Source organism: Gamsiella multidivaricata (assembly GCF_025024155.1).
Source record: "Gamsiella multidivaricata strain RSA 2152 chromosome Unknown BC939scaffold_133, whole genome shotgun sequence".
NCBI lineage: Eukaryota > Fungi > Mortierellomycota > Mortierellomycetes > Mortierellales > Mortierellaceae > Gamsiella > Gamsiella multidivaricata.
The window spans coordinates 1-23,128 of NW_026251841.1; the positions used below are offsets into that span (position 1 = coordinate 1).

Genomic DNA, 23,128 nt, shown 5'->3' on the forward strand with positions numbered 1-23,128 from the left:
GAGCCGGAAGGCCTCCATGCGGATGTCAAACCAATTATTAATCAACGCAAAGGCAGGAGCGATCGGAAAGGAAGTGACGAACATAGTGCAGAAACCAAACTGAATGACTTAAATTTGGCACACACACACAATTTGGGATTAGCTGTACATCGCGGACCACCACCCAAGACAAACACCACAGCGCTCATGTTTAAGCACATGTATTGGATGCATACCGCTTTTGCGAAAGCATTTAAGAATGCGGCCTTCATAACTCGGAAGATCGTCGTCCTTAATCCATTGGGGAGCCCGTGTTCTCTTTCTCGCCTCCTGAAACTCGCGTCTTTTGAGCGCCTTGGCTGCAAGGATTTGCTTTCTATTCCAGGTACATTTAATCCAACTATAGAGTCCTTTCGCACGTAAGTTATCAATTACTTTTTTTTTTTGCCAGAACAATAATTTGCACATCACGGCCATGAACTTACGGGAAGACCATCTCGAAGAGTCCGTTTAGAAACTGTTTACCGATAAAGACAACTGAAAGCTGTACTGTCAGCTCCGTTATGCACGCGTCGTAAAGGCACTTGTCCTGCAGGTCTGGCCTGTCTCGGAAAACACCGCCTCCGAACTAAGTTTATTTCATTTTTGATTCACGCCATGAATCAAAAGGGAGCGATCAGAAATTCATGCGGTGAATTCGCAGTTCATTTGTGTAATTTGACCTGTCTGATTACCGGTGCTTTAAAAAACGCGTAGTAGAAGAGCGTTGCATACATGTTTGTAAAGTCAAACAAGTACCGCTTGGTAATAAGAGAATCTACGCAGAACAAATAGCAATCAACAATTAAAATACCTTCACCTTTTCATTTGCCGCTCTACTTGTTGTTGTCGTTGCTGCTGTTACCTTCGTAGGCATCAGTGTACTTGTGATTCTCTTTGTCAGTCAGCCATTCTGCTAGTCTGCACCAGATCTGTATAGAGAAACGCGCTGGTTAAAATGTTGGTGCGATTTTGGGGGTGATGAATGCTGCCAGCTGGGCCGAAGGGTCATGTCAAGTTGTGGCCTTACCTCACCGAGGATGATAATGACGATCAAATTGAATATGGCGGTGACTACAACAGTAGCATATGCACCGCCGAGATGGTGCCTGCACGATGTTTTGAATATCATAAGGCATGCAACTGATCCTATCACAACCACGAACTATAAAACGCCTTTGTGAGATCAAGCTGTTTATATATGCTGTACGGCTTTGTATCCAGAGAACTTCATATAATTGCGTATTACTGCAAGTAGAACGGCGAGAGAGCTGGCAAATATTCGAAGTGCCTTCCAGTAGAGCGGATAGTAGGGCTCACGCTTGCCAGTAACGGGTGAGATGCGAACCTTGGTTGCCCTGAACTCTGTCCTAGGCAGCTCTATGCGCTCATAATCGTTCATGTTCCACTGGAAGGAGTAGTATTGATTTGCTCGCTTCCAAAACTCAATATAAACAGTTGACCAAATTGACATGAACAAGGCGAACGGCATAGTCAATGCGTTGTCGAAAATTGCAAACAGGGCGTTCGGGGTCGCGTCTAATTTCTTTAGCCTATTTTCATTCACAAAACATTCTAATCACATCAGTATCTCGTACATTAGAAGCTTACTATTAGAAAGATTATCCAAACAAACCTGTCTAATTTTTACCTTGCTGCATTAACAACTCCAAAGACAAAAACAGCTATCCCAACAGCTGCTGGTACCACAAGCCATTTGGTATAGTGCCCTAGCCATGCGAAATATATCCCGATGCGTTCTCCAAAATATGTGTTGACCAGATCAAGAGGCTGGCTCCTCCAAAATTGCCGAGCCCATTTGATGTGTAGCTGCGCCCGGTAATTCAGGTCGTTTGTCGATTTGAATGCTTTCTGTACGAGCCATCGTGTAACGCGTACCTAAAATATCGAATCAAAGTATTAATCGACTTGATCAGTATTCAAAGGCGTTTCCATCTTTACTAGAACTTGGGCCACTATCACGTACAATTTTTGATAGATGCCGTGTCTCAAAGCTGACCGAAGTCCCATCTTTCGGCCTTCCGGGTTGCTTCGATACTCTGTCCTCATCATAACGCTATTAACCTTGAGGTGATAGTGGTATTGGTAAAAGAAAAAGTTTGTGTAGCGCTCAATGTACCGCCATGGCGCATTCAACCTGCGATCCCGCACTTACCAGTTACCCCCGTCGACCTGTCTGAAAAAAACCGGGTCGGCCATCTGAGCCTGAATGGGATCCCATATGTGAGCCATCCCTCTGAACAGCACCAGCGTGACGGACTACATCGGACCATCGCCGACCAGGCTCTGCCAAATAAAAATCCGCCAGTCGCGCTGCTTTAAAAAGCACCGATTCTCTACGTTGTTCCAGGCCAGGTTGTCTCAACCAAGGAAAGAGACGGAAGATACTTGGAAATATCCTGGAGGTGTAAGGAATCGAGGGTAATATCGTACTCTAGTGGTAGAAGGTAGTGTAGATTATTTGTGGTCAATGGCGGTGTGCGTTAACTGAAGCATAAGGCAAGAAAGGGATCTCTGTAAGGATAGTTGTGTAAAAGGAATAGCGAAATATCCATATTTTCGATGGCATTTCTTGGGTTAAGAGCTTACGGCCAGATCCGCCTTGCAGTTTGTTTTTTGAGCTTCGATAGCCAGTCTCCAGAATGGTGCGAGGACTTTGATGTAGACCGCATCCGAGCTGACAGATTTTTCCAACTCAAGAAACACTCCTTCTTTCAAAAGAGCCGTCTGAAAATCGCGTCGATGGAGCTGAATCTTTCGTTGTCTCAGCTTTGCTCTACTGGCTCGTTCATTCCTCCGCGTCTTTGGTGGTCGATCTCTTCCCTGTCCCTGACTCTCGGTGGAATACCTCTGTTGAGGTGTCGATGAGGTGTTTTGAAACAGGCCAGATGTTCGTTGGCTGTTGATCGCTCTGGTTTGGTTATCCATGCCGGTGTCTGACAGTCGATCCTCACTCTCGACGATCGCAGTTGAAGATTGTGGACTCGGAGACATGTCAGTTGAACATTCAAGGGGACGTAAGGGCTGAAAAGATTGGCCCTGCACGTCTTTCTCGCCTGCAAGCACCGTCATTGGAAGCGATATATGAGACATGCTCCGAGGGCGCGATTGATCCAAATTGGAATCTGTCCCTAACATGGACGACGATCTCGTCGATGACTCCAGAGAAGATGCCCTTGAAAGTAGCTTTCCCGGCGACTGCTTCAATTTTTCGAGTCTTGAGAAATGGCGTTTCTGAATCGTGGAAGGACCAGATTTCATTGGGTCAATTGCACTTGCTGTTTCTGTAGTTACTGGGAAAGGTAGAAGCAAGTCTCCTGCAGTTGCTTCAGCTGAATGTCCTATATCAACTTGATCCATCCAATGATTTCTCGCCTTTTTCTGTTGCTGACTCTGCGAAGGTGGAACTGGAGAGCCCCTTGGCGACCGAAAAAAATATGCGCTCCTGTCAAACAGTTGAGCGAGTTCTTCTTGAGTAGCATCATACTTAAGAGTGATGTCGAATGCCTCTGTGGAGTACACGAGCTGAGCTAAGGCGTCTGCACCCTTAGCCGATGCTATACATAATAGACCAGGGTTTTCAATGAGGCAGGTGGTTCTGGAGGCCATCTTTCTTTCTAGAATTCACAGATGTAACATACCGAAGGCGTCTATGGCATCATCGACCCACAGATTAGGGCGGTTGTCTTTCCAGTCTTGAATTGCATCAAACAGGTCGACATCTGCCTGGTAGAGTAGGTGAACCACTCGATAGCTGCTCATGGTCCGACAGGAAACAGTATGACCCTGCTGATATACTGACTGTTTGTTTATTGCTGCTGCATCCGCTGCATATGAAGCTGCTGGGTGACGAACTGAAGAATATCGACTTTCAGTGAATGCTTTAGAGCCTACTGCAATAGGCGAGGACGGCGAGGGTGAAGATGGTCGCACATGAAGGCGAAGGTGATCATGGATGTCGCCTCTGCCATCCCTGCGCCTGCGTGCCCTGGGTGTATAGTCCGAACGCCTGTCCATGTCTGAGCTGGTCGCCTTTTGGGTAGGAATGTGGTTGAAAGAGCCTCCAGGGCTGTCGCTTTTAATTGATCTTGTGTCTGAGGCGCTGATGCTGACAGGTGTCTGTCCTTGTTCCGGATCGCCCCAGACTGTCGGCTCACGTCACCTTGGGTTCCATCTGCCCTTGCGATGGTCATGTAGCCAATGGGATCCGGGTCGTATTAGGATGTAGATCCCTGTCTTTGCTGGTGACATACCCATGGATGGAATTGAATAGGTCTGGTCCAGTACGTTGAATGTCGATGGATGGAAGCAAGGGGCTTTTCTCTGGCGTGGGTGTTTGGTGGCGTTCTCTGTGGTCCGTGGGTCAGGTTGTGACTGGGATTGTTGCGATCCTGGGTGGGAGTACGTTTGTGTAAAGGGTACCAGAAGCAGAGGGAGAAGGACGGCGCTGGCTGCTCTGATTGCAACCGCTATCAGAGGAAGACATGAAATGGGGGAATTAAAGTGCTGGCGGTTGTGTGAGCCGTGGAGGAGGACAGAGGAGAAAGGAGTTTGTTGGTCACTGTATTACGTTAGAAGAGGAGAGGAGCGAAGAATGAATGGTGTGGCACAACAGCTGCGATGGATGGTGACACAGGTATTTGAAAATGGCGGGGAATGAATACGCTGCAGCCCCATCGCGCAGCGCGTGCGCACAGGTCTTTTATTTGAATCCAGCTCCATGATCCATAAATGGCCAGTGCCCCAGGTCGCGCTGCTTTTTCAACAATTGGGACCGCACACACAAACACATAGACGCGTGATGATGACAACAGGCGCTCGCTGGCTCTCTTCCCCCTTCGGACCTCAGATGATGATACCGTTTGGATCCTCTATGGTGCGAACACCCAAAAAGAAGGCGAGAAACAAAAACACGAGGCCTCGTGAAGGGGCAGCAACCGAGTCTGGTAGGTTGCTGTTTCGGCCGGCTAATCACCGGCCGTCTCAAAGTGATAATGCGACTGGTTCAGCTGCCAAAAGAACCAGCCAAGGAAAACAACAAATACGAGACATTTTGACCTGACTAGCCCAACGAATTAGCACAGGCCCGCGGGAGGACGACTGCAATTTGCACCCACTTCATCTGTGCAGCTCTTGCTGCTTCTGCTCGTATCCGCGCTAGTAGAGAGAGATACAGGGCAACGGGTGTCCTAAGAGGCACACGCTGTTTATGCCGGTACAGAGACAAGCCATAGTCTCCGCTGTCTATCTGCATTGCTGAGTGCTGGCCCCGCTCTCCAGCCCAGCGTTGTCAGGGGCGGTGACGATCTAGCCTGATACCCTCGGCTCCCTCACGCTCCCCCACCCCCCTCCTTCCCCCCTTCCTCTTTCCCCTGAGCCAGCGGTCAAACTCGACTCGACTCGGCCCTGCCTAGCCCAATCGAACTGAACAGCCAGTCAGCGAGTTGATGTACAACATTAGGTCGCTCAATGCGCACCGCGTTCGAAGCTTAATTACAGTGTGTGGGTAGCATGCCGACCAAATATGTACTGCAATTACACACATTCAAATATGCAAATATGCAAGGAAGCACTCGAACTCCCCAAACTCTTCCTCTCGATTCATCGTCTTTCCCATTCGTGCACATCTCGCCATTGGCTTACATCCCTTCATTCCCTCAACTCATTCACTCCGCCTTTGTTTTAACCTCCCTTGCTCCTGTACTCCACTCGTTCCTTGATTATTATAATTATTCTTACTTTATTTCTGCATCCCTGCACCCTTTGTAATTTCACACCTTCCTGTTCCCTCCTCAGAGATGGGAAATGTATCAAGCTCAGACCACGACAGGGTCAACGAGCTGCTTTCCAGAAAAGTAAAGAGGCGCCCTGGCTCCGGCGTCGGTCGTAAAAAGAAGCACGAGCAGCAGGAGCCACAGCAACAACGGCAACAACAACAGGAACTACAATTGCTGCACCAATACCAAGAGGTTAATCAGCCTCAATTGCACCCTCAGCAGCAACTTCAGCACCCTGAGCAGAATCTCTCTGAACAGTTGGATGGTCCTGTCAGCCCTGTCCTCAGTCCCACTAAGGACTTTACCCGACAAGGATCATTCCATATCCATCGACAGAGAACGTCCCCTGACTCCCTCTCAAAAGTCCCTCAACCGTTGCGGAGCGATGACTTTGCAGCATCAAAGCGCACGTCTCTATCCCAGGCAGACTTTTATTCAAGGGCCAAGCCGGAGTACTCCCCAATGACACCGACTTCTCCCGCAACACCCTACTCCATAACATCGTCGACCACAGTGACATCCGCCAGCAACCAGATCTATGATTCCTATACCGTCATCAGCCTTCCGTCCAAACAGGAGCCGTCTCCTGGTTACTATTCTGCCCCGATTGTAATACCCCAGCAGATCTCGAATCAGGCTTCCGACAACAAACATGGGAGTGCGAACAGTCTAGACAACAACTTGAACGGCCCCTCAATTTCTCCAAGACATTACGACTTTGATCGCTACGCCCATTACCGCCAGCAACAGAAACAGCTCTCTTCGGATCTCCGTCTCATTGGGACTTCGCCCGAGGCCAAGGAATGGCTGAAACAGAAGCCAACAAGGTCTGCCACCCACTTGCTCCACCAGTACAACTTTCAGAGCCATCAATACTACCAACCGCCCGGAAGTGCTAAGGCAAGCAATGGTGTCTCTCGCAGCTTGTCCGCTCATGTATCGACTTCTTCAAAAAACAACCTTGGTGCGAGCGCAAACAACAATCCAACTGAATCTGAGAGCAACCATATGGTCCCTCCTGCGGAACAGGGACCCAGCTTCATTAATGCCGCTGCGGCTACAATCGCCACGGATGGTAGCTCTGGTATCCAGCTGGTGGCAGATCAAGGTCATGCGAGCGAAATTAAAGAGTCGGCATCTGCTCTTCTTCCACCAACCTTGCCTGCAGACCTGGTTCAGATCCACTTTGATGGACATTTTTATGGTCATGGCCATGGCATTTCAACACCATATACACCTCACCCGTCGCCAGCTGAGGGTCGAAGGAGAGAACCTGGACGGCTTGTGATGTCCCGCTCCAAGCTCGGCTCCCCAACTATGGCCGCAGCACCGATGTCTGCGCCGATCATAACCGGTGGTACATCGTTCGGTCAAGGTATTAATAGCGATACATAGACTAGCTTGTCTTACGCCTTCTTCATCCATTGTATTTTACCTGTATTTGTATTAAATATACATATATTAATGCCACCATTATAAGTTATAACCCACGCTTGAGGGTTTTCAGGAAATGTACCACATGTTTAGTCTTCTTTTACGTGGTTTTCTGTTCAATGTACTCGATGCATCGACCGCGTCGTGGGTATGATTATTCTTGAATGCAACAGCTGTTTCCTGCGTTACCTCGCACATCTTCCCACTTCTTCCTAATTAACCTAATGTTGTTTATCAGGTCTGGAGATTGAAATTGAGATCTGGACCTGATTGTGCGCAAACACAATTTGCCATAAAATTCTCGCTTACAAACGTTCTTTGCAAGCCGTTACGTTATAGTCTATTATCGTGGGAGGAGGATGCTCTCAAATAAGCCTAGGACGCGAAGACCCTGACAGTCAAATTTTCGGATGTTTGAAGTGTGCGCTGAGTACAAGTACAACCATCCGAGCTGGATAGATCGTGTAATGCAGCATGAACCACATGGTTCAAGCCATTATGACACCATTTCCAGCAGTGGATACTATTTATGACTCGAGGGGGAGAAATTGCTATGCCGCATCGTACCTGATAGACCGGGTTCATACTGGACCGACCAGCATACACTTATGCGTATCACTTATGCCGACTCGGACATTAATTATCTGATAGATTTCATGGCGGTGGTCATATTTGATGTTTGAATAGCAGCACTTGCAAGGGAATATTATGATATTATGTTCCCATGAAGGTTGAGCTGAACCCTTGACAACTTCCTACAAAAAATAACAATAAAGATAAGCCTATTGAATCTGCATCAGCTCATGCATTAACGACCTGCAGCTTGCAGACAAGCTGCAAAGCGCAAGCAATTGTAAGCGGACAAAAAAGAAAAAGGAAAGAGATAAAAAAGAGGGAGTACGTTAGTTTTTAGATAGTCAATTCTTTTCTTCTGAATAATACTCAACAGCAGATGTACCAACGGATGTGCTTCCGTTACTCTAAATAACGGCGGCTGGGCTACAGTTGCCTCTCTGTTTTGCAGCCCACACATTCTTCTTTCGAGCCGATCGGCTACTGGTAGACAGCACGAACTGACAATAAAGATACTAGCAGCAAACAAGAAGAGCATTGATATTGGATGCAAGGGACGAGGGTGCACAATCTCTTATCTCGATCACCAGTAATGGATCAAATAAAAACGACCAAGAGGCTCCAGGCGCCAAGTCAACTGAATTAGACAGGTTGCCAATTGTGTGTGCCCTAGATGTGGGTGAGTTGTAGAGGGGTGCTGTATACATTCTATCCGGTATAAACATGACTCGTGCGTGTACGTTGCCTCACAGAGGAAGATCGAAGGCAAACTATCGAGTGTTGTTCTGTAGCATGTGAGCATGTAATTATGCGTGCAGTTAGTAACGCGGTGTTTGGCAGACTGTATTGCGAGCAGAAACCCCAGCGGGATGGGACTTATTGTGTCCAGCAGGTTCATCCTCGGGACTGAATGCGACTGAATTGCCCCAGAGTATTGAATTACTATGCTGAGATGGAACATTGAGAGTTATCTCTTCTCCCTGACTCCCTCTTCTCTCTCTTCACTTGTCATATATACGCTATGTGTCTCCTTATTCAATCATCTCATTCTTTGCATTGTTTTCTTTCTTCCTTTCATTCTCGCTTCTCTCGGTTGCTTGCTAATCTAGTCCAAGAGGAGGTTGCGTTGTTTCTCTTTTTCTTTTCCCCTCTTCTTCTTTCCTTTGCTTTTGCCTTTGCCTTTGCCATTCCTTCCCCCCCCCCCCCCCTTTGTCCCTGGCCCATTGCTCTTTCTCTCCCCTTTCCTTTTCTCCGCCTCTCAGTGCAAGCTCCATCTCCGCCACTCTCACGACCACCCTCGTTCACCCTTCAGTCGCTTATCCTGGCTCCCTTTTCTTGAGGTCTAGTCATCAGTCATGGTGCTGTATCCCGTTTCGCTCCAGACATATCACTACCACTCGTCCCCTGCCTCGCCAGAACCCAACACTCCTCTCCCTGAGAACGAGCCAAAGGTCACTAAGATTACCAATTGTAGAATCTTACGCGACCACAAAATCGTGGAGAAGGACGCCATCTGGATCCAGAACGGAAAGATCATCGACCCCCACAAGTTCTTCTGGTATCAGAAGCGACTCCCCGACATCGTACTTGATGCCGAAGGGCTGCTTGTTGTCCCCGGCTTCATCGAAGCTCAGATTAACGGTGAGAAGACCCTCCTCAGTCGGCCCTTACCGTATCATCCCTTTCTCCTCCCCCCACAACATCAACACCAATTCATACACAAGAGACAGCTTTTGTCCCGCTCCAGTTTCCGTCCCTATTTCAGCTCATCACGTTTTGTATATACGCTGATGTGCATAGACGGCGCTCCGTTCTTACGTTAGCTCAGAGGACCTACTTCTAGCAAATAGTCATCTTTCTTGGAGACGAGCGTACACGCACCAAACAGTCATGCACATCAAGTTGACACTTCTACCCGATTCGCCCGGCTATCCACGCCCATCCATAAGTGTGCTCAGGTTCTCACAGATGCAGCTCTAGAGCGACAAAACACGTCAAACAGGTGCTTGGCAGCAATGCACAAGTAATCCTCGACTGCGCTCCAGCTGTTACTCTTTCCCAATGTCCCGCTGCAGAAGCTCTTTTCTTTAATTGTTCACTGCGAATATTTTTTTCGCGATCTATCTTATTGTATTCTTTTTCTAGCATAAACTATGCGGCATTTGTGGTTGTGGGTGAATTCGTTAGGCTCTTGTTTATCTGTTTACCTCCTCTTGCATCTTGCATAAGTACCTCGCTCTATCCCTTCTATGGCTCTGATACCGCTAGCTCCCTTTCCGATTTTTTTTATCTTGGTTTTTATCAAGATTTTGCTGCATCGTCTGTGTTCATGTCTTTTGTTTACTTGTGTTTGTTTGTTTGTTCTGGTTGAAATTCGCTTGTTGTGCTCTGTTTTTTGTGTATAGCGCGGAAGCATGAATATCGACTTTTATACATCATGTGAAGTAGCACTGTTTAACTCTTTTGTACACCCATATTGACGAACGGCGCGCGAGAACGATGCAGTAGCAAAGCCCATTCTTCGCCTTCCGACTCCTTGACGATGACCAACCTGTTGTTGCGGCTATGGCCACGAACATGATCGGCCGCATTGTCTTCTAACACCAGTATTCTTGATACGATATAGGCGCCTTCGGAGTTGATTTCTCGGTGCCTCTGGACCATGACACGTACGAGAAGGGTCTGCTGAAGGTCAACCGCGGCCTGCTGAAATACGGGACAACTTCATACTGTCCCACCATTGTCTCTTCCAGCGCCTCGGTCTATCACAAGGTGCGCCAACAGATATCTACCTTTGTTGTTGCTTTCTTTGTTGACACGCGAACATTTTTATTCTTTGTGATCGTTCCATGCATCTGGGTGAACAATTAAAGGCATGTTAACTGTGGTCCGTTACACCTCATATTAAGTACAACATACATTGTTGCTATCCACTCTCTCCCTGTCGACTCTTTTACGTCTGTTATTGGCGTCGCAAACAACCAACAGGTCCTCTCACACCTTAAACCAAGACCCGGCTCAGTCGAGACAGGTGCCACCATCCTCGGAGCTCATGTCGAAGGTCCATTCATTAATGAGGCTCGCATCGGCGCCCACGAGCTCAAGGTTCTGCAGGCATCAGCCCCAAACGGCTACAAAGACTTCAAGGACGTCTATGGCTTCGAAGGAGAGACTCCCGAGGCCCAAAAGAAGCTGAGCGAGGAAGACCTGCACTGCGTCAAGATCATCACCTGTGCGCCGGAGCTTGAGGGTGTGATGGACAGCATCCCCGATCTTGTCAAGGCTGGCATCACAGTCTCTGTTGGTAAACAGCTGCAGCTCAATACATCTGCAAAGCAAAGCATCTGTAGCAGCAAAGCATGGACACTCACTTTCACAAACAATCAATTGTCCTCTCATCCATTCCAGGTCACTCAATGGCGAACATCTCGCAGGCCGAGAATGCAGTGATGAAAGGAGCTACCTTTATCACTCACTTGTTCAATGCCATGCCTCAATTCCATCACCGCGACCCGGGCGTCATCGGACTGTTGGGCTCTAGGCTGGACTTACCTCGGCCTTATTACGGTCTCATTTGCGATGGCATTCACGTCCACCCCAACTCTATCAAAATCGCATACGACTCCCATCCGGAGGGTGTCATCTTGGTCACAGATGCCATGTCCGCCATGGGTCTTTCGCCAGGGAACTATCAGCTTGGAAACATGAGCGTCACGAAGGAAGACGACCGTGTCTATATCGAGGGCACTGACACACTTGCTGGAAGGTATGTCTCCTTTGCTCTTTATGATTTTGTCTGTTTGAGTTGCGTGCGAACGAGTTGAGTGAAGAGGGTTTGATAAAAAGAAAAAAGAAAAAAGAAAAAGGTTGAGACGTGCATGGGCTGCGTATTGCAGAACGCTGCAAAAACATGGAGTTGGGCGAGAAGCAGACCAGGAATCGCTTGCATTTTGGACCAGTATGTTCATGCAACGTTTGATCTCTCGTTCAAAACTATGTCTTACATCTGGTCACTCCTCACAGAGCGATGGATGATACCCACAACCATATCCATACCTATCATCTCAACAAGGATAATCAGGACAGTCGACATGGATTGGCTGCGGATGAGAAGGCGGGCGCTCTAAAGTTGGATGTCAATCGCGGACTTGAGATCAAGACGGTACCTCTTGGATCGGCCGACCCTACTTCTCCTTCGGACGACGTTCGTATCGAGGATCATACCGATGGCTTCCTGCCAACCCCTCCTGGTTCCACATCAATGTCTCCGCTAAAGATGACTCCAGGTCTTTCAGGAGACATCTTTTATCCCGAGTACTTCTACGCGCCTCTCAAGGCCTCCTTCGACACCTATGAATGGACAGTAGAGACGATCCATTATCACGACTATGAGGAGTACATGGTGTACGAGGACTGCGAGGAGCACGAGGGATCGGACCACAGCCTGCGAATCATCACTCTCCACTTGACGGACGACGACGAGTACGATGACGGTCTCGACGGGGTGTCCACGAGCGATACTGTCGTGCAAGGGGAAAAGGGAGCCAATCCAGATCTGTCGGAGGTCACCAAGAACGAACTTGAGAACCAAGCTCAAGACGACATTCAACGCCAGTACCACGACCATCATCACGACAATAAGGCGACACATGTTGCCAACAATATTATGCAGACAGCAATGGGCGCCAAGGAACGGGAGCGGGAGATGACTGATTGCGGATGTCACCATGGCGGCGGCGAGAGAGAGAGAGAGCGCGATAGCAAGCAGGGCTCGACTAAAGCGCGTATTGATTTTAATGACGACGGTGATCTCTGCTGCCCTTCTTCTAGTGTGATCACCCTGGACGCGTGCATCCGTAACTTTATCAAGTTTACGCACTGCTCTTTAATCGAGGCACTCGAGGCCGTGACATTGCATCCCGCTGTCCTGCTCGGCATCCAGGAGACCAAAGGCGTGATCAAGCCTGGTGCGGATGCGGACCTGGTCTTCCTCTCGGACGACCTATTTGTAAAGCGAGTCTTTGTTGCTGGCGAGGAGGTGGATCTCAACGCGATTGATGTGGAGACCACAGAAAAGTTTTAGAGCTCTCTTTTTCTTTCTTTCTTTCTCTCCCTCTCACACTCTTTGGCACCATCCTTTCTTTGCAGGCCCATTTGTTTCACCCAATGCCACATACCCCTCTGCGTATACTTTATGCATTGTAGTGCGCCGCTCGTATCCCCTACACACGCTCCTATTGAAAAGCAATGCAAAATGAATGAAAACTTGTTATGAAACGGATCGATTATAGAACGACACGATTGGTTGATAGAGAGAAACAAGTGCGTTTGTTTTGTGCAATGGACGTTACTCCACAAAAGGTCTGATTAAAAAAAAAAAAAAAAAAAAAAAGGGAGGGGTATAAGATATCATATCTGGACGATCTCACTGCAGAAACTGACGGATACCTCTTCGAATCAGCATCCAGGATCTGGCTAGATAAAAAAATATGTTGTTCTTTATTCAATAATAATAATGTTCTTTGAAAGTCGTCCCAGACTTTGAAATCCTCTATAAACTGGTTTACATTTGCAGGACGAGGACTGAGCCGCTAGCATTTCATTTTCGACAGAGGCTCACCCGACACATCGTGGAGCAATTGCATTGGGCTTTGTCTTGTCATCGCCTTGGGGCGTTCTTTTGGCCCTTTCCATCCTTCGTTGCCATTTGTTTTATCGCGAAATCTTGTGCGACGGTGTGTCTCAGTTGCAATTAGTCCTTTCAGTCCACCAAGATAGACTAGCGGTTCACAAGTCTATTGCCCCAGTCGCTGATGCTCTCAGTTTGTTTGTTTGACCTTCCAATTGTTTTTTTTTTTTTTGCTGTCTTTGGTTGCAGGGGAAAAGAATACAAGAATGATGCGGGATGGTGAGCACGAAGAGAGGACGGCAGTCAGCAGGACATGCCACAGTGCAACCAACCAATGCCAGATTTCTTTTTTTTTTTTTCCAAACTTCATTCACCATGCAACAGGTCTTGGGGAGTGGTAGAGAATGCGAACTCCCGGGTGGTTTGCTTTCTATTGGTTCGGAGAAAGCTAGCCTATCTTGACGAGGTCAGGAACAAGGAGGAAAAAGCATCAAATTAAAAAAATAGAAATAATAAAACGGCAGGGTGGAATGGGATATGAATGAAAAGGTACAATTTCCCCCTGGCGCGAGAGGGGAGAAAGGAGGATCAAAGTTCCGATAAGATCATCAGGAGGGCTGCCGTGGAAGAACTAGGTTTGCGGCTCTCAAACCTTCCTTGCCCACTCCCCCTGCCCTCTCTCCTCTTCTCATCATTCTTTGCCCTTCCACATGTAGTGCTGCGCTCCATCCAGCTGATTCTGACGGCGGACCAAAAAGAGGAAGAGGAAGGGCAGAGAACGGCAGCAATGGTGTGTAGTCAGCATGTATTTTGTATATCAATCGGAACGCAATAATAGTCTGCCCGGCTCTCTTAACCTAGTCTACCCACTTGCTAATAAGCACCCATGCTCTGTCCACATTTGAATGGAAGAGTGTGCCCTCCAGTTCGTTTGCGACTTGCTGCTGTGGTCGTCGCCTGATAGGTCTACATCAAGAACGATGAGAGAGACATACACACACTTAGAGTTATCTTTTGTTTCTTTTGTTGTAAGCCCAAAAGGACCTTCCCGTACCTGTTTTTTTTTTTTTTTTGTCTTTGTGTTTGCAAAATCATCCTTGTTGGGGCAACATGGCAACGATACTAGCCTTATCCCTACCATCTCTATGGCTTATAACGGATTCCATGCGAGGCAAGGTCGCTCTTGCACATCTCCACGCTCAAAAAGAAAAAAAAAAAGAGAGGGTCGTTTCTCGCTGTTATCCCTTGCTCCGTGTCAGTGTTGGAGATGAAGGTGCGGAGTAGCAACCATCGATGGAGAAAAGGCGGGGATGAGCAGTTTTTTCTTTTCTTTCAGTAATCTGGTCGTGTGTAAATGCTGTCCACGGTCAAAATGTCACAAATGGTTCAAGGTCAGCCCTCTACGCTCCGCTTAGGGGTAATTGCGTGCATCCTTTTTCTCCCTCCATCCAGGGTTGATGCTTCGTCATCGAGCGTGTCCCCATTACTTGTTGCTATCTGCAATGCCTCGCGAGAATCATCGGCAGCAGTTGCACAGCGGCTGGTTGGAGGATTGACCGGATTGACTATCGACTGCATATCAGCTGCATCGAATGCATCCACGAGATCCACGAGATGCGAGATAACGGACGCGCGATGGACTCTTCCTCCCCATCCCCCTGTGGGGAAATTGAATCGACTACAATAGTACCCTGCCGATCCATTATATTTCTCAGCCCATTATTTATGGACGCCGCATTTCTTGTGGTTTTGAATCTTTTTTCTCATCATCCTCATTCCTCCCATCGCCACACTCCTCATTCCTCCTCTCCCCCTTCACACCCAAGTGCACTCCAGTCTAGCCATGACCTCGTCCACCTTTCAAGATACCGTGAACCAGTTTGTGCTCTCCAAGGAGCAGGTCCAGAAGATCATCGATGGTCTGACCGAGGAGCTCGTCGAAGGTCTTTCCACCACCGATCCCAAGAACATCACCCAACAGCCCTCATTCATCACCCGTCTCCCCACTGGCAAGGAGACCGGTCTCTATCTCGCCATTGACATGGGTGGCACGAACCTCCGCACCGCTGCTGTCCACTTGCTCGGCGACGGGCAAGTCGGTGTCACTATGGAGAAGCACGAGATCACTCAGGAGCTCAAGACCGGAACCGGCGAGGCCATGTTCGACTGGATTGCCGATTGCACTGCCGCACTCTTGAAGAGTGTTGCCCTGGATATGGGCGATGCCGAGCTTCAGATGGGTGTCACTTTCTCCTTTGCTATCCAGTAAGTTACCCCCACAGTGCTATTATTTTATGCAATCTGCTTCTCGTCCCTGTGCCAGGTGCATCATTTACTGGTGTATGCGAGCACAATTGTCCCCCATTTTGTTCGGTCAATTTCAAAATCTATAATGGGACAGCCTCTTTATTCACACCTGTTGTTTGTCGTGATAACCTAGGCAGACCGCCATTAACCGCGGCAAGGTTCTGGCCATGGGCAAGGGTTTCGATCTCTCGGATGTGATGGGCAAGGACCTCAAGGACCTCCTCGAGGACGGATTCACCCGCAAGGGCTTGAACGTTAAGGTTTCTGCCATCATCAACGACACTGTTGGTACCCTTGTCTCGCACGCCTATGTTTCGCCGTCCACCAAGATCGGTGTCATCCTCGCCACTGGCACCAACGCAGCCTATATCGAGCGTGCCTCCGAGGTCTCCAAGTATAACGGTCCTGCCTGCGACCAGATGATCCTGAACACCGAGTGGGACGCCATGGGCAAGGCTGAGTATCTTCCCCAAACAAAGTACGATAAGGAGATCGATGCTGTCTCGCTTGTTCCTGGATTCCAGGAGTTTGAGAAGATGGTCTCGGGTCTATACATGGGAGAGCTCGTCCGTTTGGCCCTCGTTGACTTGATTCAGCAGAACGCCATTCTTGAGCACCTCGGCGGTAAGGTTCCCGAGTCTCTTCAGCCCCGCCTTTCGTTCAAGACCCTGTTCATGTCCACGATCGAGTCCGACCACAGCTCCGACCACACTGGTGTCGACAAGGTCTTCAAGACCAGTTTTGGCATCGAGGGTTTGACCAACAAGGACCGCTCGCACATCTACCAGCTGATCCACAGCATCGGAAAGCGTTCTGCCACCATGACCGCCGCTGCCTGTGTTGCTCTCCTCAACAAGGCCAACGGTGCCTCAGTCAAGCTTGACGACCCCAACGAAATTACCACCATTGGTATTGACGGATCTGTCTTTGAGAAGTACCCTCACTTTTCTCATAGCATGATGGATTCCTTTATCGAGATCATGGGCCAGGACCGTGCCTCACGCATCCGCCTTGAGCTCGCTCGCGATGGTGGTTGCATTGGTGCCGCCTTGGTTGCCATGGTTGCCCATAGCGGCGGAGCTGTCTAAAGAGTGACAACGCCCCTGTCGTCCTATACTCCATATATCACCCCTCCATAACCATTAGCTTGTAACATAATCTTCCTTCCCGCCATAGTCGACATTCCTCCCGTTGTCAATTCGAATAGCAAAGCCGTTTATACATAAAAAAAAAACTATTCTCAACCGCTTTTATAACAATTTGTCTCTCGAGTCGATTGACCTTGCGAATCTGTCAGATTTACTATCAATGATTCAGTCCTCCTTTCCATCAAAGCAAAACCGATCCACAGTCACCAGTTGACAGGTCACACGGGCCTGCCCCTGGGCCTGTGCAACAATTGCCACACCTCATCAGTGTGTTAAAAGCTGAAAACACCTTGTTGCAAGAAGGGTATCTTCCCCATCCCCTCTATTGTTGTCAACCTGCCCTCAACCGCTTTCGTTGGAGATCGTAAAAAAGTTGGCGGAATGCTCAGAAAAGGAAGAATATAATCTCACCCCCCCCCCCCGGAAGATTTTATTCTTACACCCCCGTGAGATTATCCAAAGCACATAGTGAAATTTTATTCTCACCCCCCCGTAAGAGCTTTAATCTTACACCCTGTTATTCTATTGCGAAACAAAGATAATCTCACGGGCATATAAAAGAGGCTTTATGATCAATACCTGGGTTTCTAATTTCTTATGCACCTGACACCCCGTTATCGTCGCCCAGGTGTGTCAAGAGTGCAAACTTCAGTACATCTCTCTCTCTCTCTCTACCAGTGCGCACTTCTGTACACCTCTCTCTCTATACCAGCCCGCACTTTTTTCCTTCTGCCCCGACCACGCGCCACCGTACCCAATACATAATTGTTAATAGATTGCTCTTGCTCCTATCACACATCTAGTCCCATCACCTCAATTCGTTTAAGGATCTGGATCTTTTTAGCCATCGCTTCCTTGATATAGGCTGTAGTTCAGCTCCGTCCTCTGATATCAGGTGTGTTACCCTCTTGGCACACCTGGGCGACGCACCAAATTGCTGATTGCCAGTAGTGTGGAGTTAACGGGGTGTCATACTAGGTCTTCATGTAGATTCACATATCAGTCTCCTCGTCGCTGGAGAAACTACCCCTTTGTCCATTCCAATGTGAGGCAGGATTAAGCCAAATTCCACTCCGAAGCTGAATGACGAGGTGCCATGGAAAAGAAAAAACAGACACTCGTTTGTGATCATATTGGAGTAGTACTTTACGACTCAAAATCACATCGTGGATCTTCGCAAAGGTTTAATGCTAGATTTAGTATGCTATGATGTCGTCAGTGCTTCGCCCAGTTTCTACAATATTTCAATGCACTGTTGACACCGATGCAACTAGTATATAAACCCTATCTACGCATAGAACTAGGTAGCAGCATTCGCCCAATAAAATACCCTTTTCACCCTAGATCCTTCAACGCCTCAGATACTCCAATCGTTTGCAAGCATGTCGACGCGTAGGGAGTTACCTAGCTTTTACTGCCATGGAAAATGATAAGTAAGGCGAGACCATGCGCTTTTCCGTCTCTACATCTGCTCAATTTTTATATCGATCTACACTCGCTCCACCAAACCGCCATTTTATTTTACTTATTTTCAGTTGGAGACATACGACTAGAGGGCCTGAGTGTTCCAAAGCGAGGGACGTCAGAGCGCGTTCTCTTTCTACTTGTAGAAACCGGACTGGATGGTCCGGTGTCAGAAGCAGAAGCAGAAGCAGAAGCAGAAGCAGAAGCAGCTTGCACAGCTTGCACAGCTTGCCCCTACCCTTGACCTGCTGCAGTCTGGGCAATAGAGCTCAGGATCCGTTGCTCCATGGCCGTGATCAGCGTGCGCTGTTGCTCTTGATGCGCCATGATTTGCATGCGCTGTGCATGTTGCTGTTGAGTATTTGCAATGCCCAAGCCCCGCATGAACTCTTGGATAGTTGCACCAATCACTCTTCCTGAATCAAATGTCATTGAAGTAGCCGAAATGTCGTTATTGTTAAATATGAGTGCATTGCTGCCGCTAAACGCCTCATCGCCTTTGTCGTTCTCCTCATCAACCTCGTCATCAGATGTACCTGGGGTATTGACGATCTCCAAATCATCAGGGAGAACTTGAGCGCTGTCAATAAGTTGAAGCCCTGGAATGTTGATCGGGATGTTGGAATGGGCGCAGACCCACTTGCAATGCTTGCTCAGGCTATCTCTTGTCAGAAATGGTTTTCTGCAGACGCAGATGAAATCCATGCTTCTATCCTCGCGCCTTTCAAATTGGACGAACACATTTAAAAGGATGTTTTTCACCTGAACTGGCGCCGTTGAATGCAACCGAATTAAGTAGTTTTTGCCTGACTTGGTCAATGGTACAGGTCTGTCCCCGTCCCTGACCAGGAAACCCTGATCAATGCGACACTCCTGTGATTGGATCGCCGCTTCCCTGTCCAGCATTCCCTGGACACAGTTGTAGAATGTACATTCGTTTCTCTGTACCTTGATCATTGTAGTTAGTGTAGCGTGTAGTGGAATGCTGGCGAGGAAGGTAATTTGCAACAGTGATGTTGGTTGTAGAGTGTTAGAATGCGCACAGAGAAAAAGTTGCGAGAAAGAGTGCATTTCACCATGTCCTCCACCTTCGTAGAATATATAACTCGCCTCATACTCTACAAGTTCTCTTCTTGACCATATCTCCATGACCAGGTAATCTCGAGCAACGGCCATGTTGTGTCATTCTCTCTCTTCGTCCAATTGCTTTACGCCCGTCTGCAGCTCGTCCTTTTGCTCGTCCTTTTGCTCGTTCTCATGCCTATGCCACACTCCTGCACGCCTATCTGGAGCTCGTCCTTTTGGAGCTCGTCCTCTTTTCTTTTTCGAAATGTGCAAGGCTGTTTGCATGCAATGCTAGACTTTAAGTCAGGATGGTTAGGGTTTGTCTTATGTAGAAAGAAAAGAAGAGAGATTGCTAAATCACGATGGGTAATTAATGGCCATAAGTATTAGCAGCATCAGCAATATCACATATTCACTAGAGTCCGTTATACAAGGCTATAGTCTATGGTCTATCCAGATCGGGTATCCGGAGAATATCCTGAGATACGTCTTACTCATAGACTAGATACTCATAAACAATTGCACTCAGTAAACTCTTGATGCTCACCTTGCGCATTATCCAAAGCGCCTTTGCAATTGAGGAACATTTAGAGGTATTGCCACGCGTTTGCTTTTCAACCTTCTTCCATGATGATCTGAGAAGTGCATCTGGACTTAACTCACATATTTGACGCTCCGAAACTAGGAACTAGGGGATTCATTCAATTGGGCTGTAAACGTTGGATTATTTTTCGATGCACAGGACAAGAGCGACGCGTATGGCGCAGCACGGAAGGTCGTTTGTAGCAACCGGCTTCTGAATAATACCTCTGATTGACTAGAAGCCTCACTGCTTACCATGGCAAGAGGCAACGGGGTAATGCGGCGTAAGGGGTTTAATAGCGAGTTTTGTAACTTCTATCATTAGTTCTATTTACAATAGGAGACACCACGCGAATACAGGACTTCGGCAAGGGCGTGCTTCGGTCACTTACTGGTTCGCGGTGCAGGGTCCTCCTTTAGATCGGAATGTATGAACACAAAGGTAAAATAAACTAGACGAAAATGGAAGGAAATAATATAGGGTCTGTTCAGCTAAATGGTACGAGCTAGGACTATATTCCTTTAGGAATGACTGGAGTAGTTGCAAAGAGTTCGCATATGTGATATCCGATGAGGCGAGGAGTCGTGACAATGAAGTCCACCCCTCTGGAGTCGTTGTATGCCAATATTCGCTGATCAGGCCTCGGTTGTACCTTTATAATGCCGTTTGACGAGGGTGGGGCGATGACGGATGCTCAATGAGACGATCAGCGATCGGGGAAGCGCTGCAGGGCAAGTACAATGTCTAAATAAGAGCGATTGACGGTGCAAAGGTGACGAATGATCAGGATTGGCATTCCCTATTGACTGTATCTCGTTGTGTGGATTGCTGACGGTGGTAGTCAGTACCTGTCGTTGATGCGGTGTTATCCGGACAATCTGGACGAATGCAATGTGTGATACAAATAATTTTAGGAAAGAAGACTCTGGTTCAGGAACCAGACCGCTTATTCTTTTATTCTGGGGCGGTGCTCTTTCCCGTAATCCAATATCAACTTTGCGAGGCCAACCGAATGATTCTCGTTTACTACACCACAGCATCCATTTGCATAGGCCAACCGAACTGGGAAAGCCCTCCGCGAGTCTTTTCCGGCATCACTACTCTTAAGACTGGACCCAGCCGAAATCATTGTGGTTTATTCCATCCACAACAAAATCCGTCGCAGTCAACTGGAGTTCGTTGTGGTTATGGCTGGCCATTCATATTTTTGCACCTGCTTCTCGCTGCAAAACACGGAGATTGTGTGCAGGCACTTCTTTTGCGTGATGCAAGGGGACATCAGGTGCAAGTATTTGATCAGCCTCGTTCTCAAGCGCTGGTTCAAGGAGCAGTGGCAGAATCTCGAAGGTTTCGAAACGAAAGCTGGTTCAAAGCTCCTAATCGCCTACCCGCGTTACATCGCCTCCACCAGGACTGAGGGTCACCCCACCAGGACCGAGGATCACCCCACCAGGACTGAGGATCACCCCGCCAGCACTTGTACAAGGATTGTGCACACCTTGTTCTCTACAGAATCCTCGGCACTACAGCCAAGGAAGGAGGAACGACTGAGGATAAAGCGGTACGCAGATGTTACAGGGATCGTGAGAGAGCTGGCCATCATGGGGACAGCCGATCCAGCAATGCGATGCAAACGCTCAACAACCTCCCAATCCCGCTGAAACGGAGACGGGACTCATAGAGCTACAGGACGCGTCTGACAACGAAGCAGGTCTTAGTGTCACTAAAGACCCACTTGTGGTGAAGCCGAAGGGGCGTCCAGGAGCCAAACGTATCAAGATCAGCAGTGAGAGGTCGCGACCATCCAAAGAATTCCATCCTGCTGAAACAGACCTTGAACAATAAACGAGTGATTTTTTTTTAAACGAGGCCCTACAGACTATCCTCGTGGGAATATGGCGCTCACCTCCCCGTGGAAAAAAAAAAGCTCGAATTATTCTTACTGGGGTGTGAGAATAACCCGCTTACACCCCTGTGAGATGACAAAACGAGGGATAATCTCACGGGGAGGGGGGGTGAGATTATATTATTCCCTTAGAAAATTATTAAAATGTCTGCGCCCAACGCGGGGGTCGAACCCGCAACTTTCAGATTAAAAGTCTGACACTCTACCGATTGAGTTAGCCGGGCTTTTCGATGGTTTTACGTTTGAACATTAGAAATTTATATTCCCAAAAGAAATTTTAGTGTTTCTGCTGTGAGGGGTTTTTTTCCCGCCTTTTTTTTTTTTTTTTTTTTTTTTTTTTTTTTTTTTTTTCAGGCGCCCAGTACTGCGGACAATGGGGTACAAGTTGTTCCCAGCCTCGCTGCAATTGCTACCAGCAGAGATGCTGCACTCTCTCGCCTCGCAGACAGGTGTGCATTGAAAATCAAGGGCGCCCATGCTGCATACAATACCGAAAGCGCCGCCATCACCAGCGATTTACAACAAAAGGTCAACAGCGTGCACCGTGCTTCGCGCGCCAATCACAGGCGATACGAGATAGCCAGCCGTACCTCTGTCCGCAGCCTTTCACCACTCTTGGATCTTAACAGCGCGCAGTATCACACCGTCCTGGCTCGCCTACGAGGACGCGCACAGGCTGCCTTAGACTCTGCTGCTCGGCGCAGAAAAGCACTTTTGCAAGACATCAACTCACAACGCGCACGTGCATCGCAAGCGATACATGCCCAGTACGGTACCCAGCAGGCACGGGAGCGCCGACGCCTGCGTAACAGCGAACGTCGACTACAGCGTCAACAACAACGAGAGTTGCGTCTACTGCCTCAACGCCAAACGTATCCATTGCTGCCTGTACACCAGCTGTCTGAGGAGGTGGGCACATTATATCCAGACAGAACCACAATTGGACCAGTCAGCTTATCACACGCTGAGGCAGTTGCTGTGTCACAGCTGCGAGAATCTCCTGTCGACAACACAGCACCGCGAGTCATCTCCTCCGATGGCTCTTTGATTAACACTGGTCAAGAAGACGTAGCCATGGCCTTTGGGGTCGTTGATCGATCGCAGCCCGTGGTCAGGTGTGTGCAGGGCCGCACAGACGGGTACGCTTCTTCAGCAAAAGCAGAACTCATGGGTCTCCTAGCTGCCATCCTATCTGCACCACCA

The 23,128-nt window shown here is 48.3% G+C and overlaps 5 protein-coding genes and 1 non-coding gene across 6 annotated transcripts; 3 read left to right on the top strand and 3 right to left on the bottom strand.

The window, feature by feature from the left end:
• Window positions 1–460: 460 nt before the first annotated feature.
• BC939DRAFT_508465 (calcium-activated chloride channel-domain-containing protein) lies at window positions 461–3,801 on the bottom strand (the record flags this gene model as incomplete). The annotated part of the gene is made up of 9 exons (XM_051561004.1): window positions 461–607; window positions 714–796; window positions 884–950; window positions 1,049–1,092; window positions 1,339–1,571; window positions 1,670–1,917; window positions 2,006–2,095; window positions 2,629–3,596; window positions 3,681–3,801. The coding sequence occupies 9 exons, from the start codon at window positions 3,799–3,801 to the stop codon at window positions 461–463; spliced, it is 2,001 nt and encodes a 666-aa protein (XP_051406328.1).
• A 1,836-nt stretch (window positions 3,802–5,637) lies between these two features.
• On the top strand, window positions 5,638–7,293 carry BC939DRAFT_469645 (uncharacterized protein). The gene has a single exon (XM_051558039.1). The coding sequence runs from the start codon at window positions 5,838–5,840 to the stop codon at window positions 7,209–7,211; it is 1,374 nt and encodes a 457-aa protein (XP_051406329.1). The 5' UTR covers window positions 5,638–5,837; the 3' UTR covers window positions 7,212–7,293.
• Window positions 7,294–9,143: 1,850 nt separating this feature from the next.
• BC939DRAFT_429989 (uncharacterized protein) lies at window positions 9,144–12,906 on the top strand (the record flags this gene model as incomplete). The annotated part of the gene is made up of 5 exons (XM_051553229.1): window positions 9,144–9,464; window positions 10,450–10,514; window positions 10,812–11,127; window positions 11,232–11,589; window positions 12,654–12,906. Exons 1-5 carry the CDS (start codon window positions 9,179–9,181, stop codon window positions 12,904–12,906), a joined length of 1,278 nt encoding a protein of 425 aa, XP_051406330.1. The 5' UTR covers window positions 9,144–9,178.
• Window positions 12,907–15,208: 2,302 nt separating this feature from the next.
• On the top strand, window positions 15,209–17,007 carry BC939DRAFT_533701 (uncharacterized protein). The gene is made up of 2 exons (XM_051561710.1): window positions 15,209–15,717; window positions 15,893–17,007. Exons 1-2 carry the CDS (start codon window positions 15,296–15,298, stop codon window positions 16,845–16,847), a joined length of 1,377 nt encoding a protein of 458 aa, XP_051406331.1. The 5' UTR covers window positions 15,209–15,295; the 3' UTR covers window positions 16,848–17,007.
• A 1,592-nt stretch (window positions 17,008–18,599) lies between these two features.
• Window positions 18,600–19,328, bottom strand: BC939DRAFT_511519 (uncharacterized protein; the record flags this gene model as incomplete). The annotated part of the gene is made up of 1 exon (XM_051561101.1): window positions 18,600–19,328. The coding sequence occupies one exon, from the start codon at window positions 19,326–19,328 to the stop codon at window positions 18,606–18,608; it is 723 nt and encodes a 240-aa protein (XP_051406332.1). The 3' UTR covers window positions 18,600–18,605.
• A 2,748-nt stretch (window positions 19,329–22,076) lies between these two features.
• Window positions 22,077–22,149, bottom strand: BC939DRAFT_t186. Its single transcript has one exon. It is a non-coding gene; the product is annotated as a tRNA-Lys (tRNA).
• Between the last annotated feature and the right edge of the window lie 979 nt (window positions 22,150–23,128).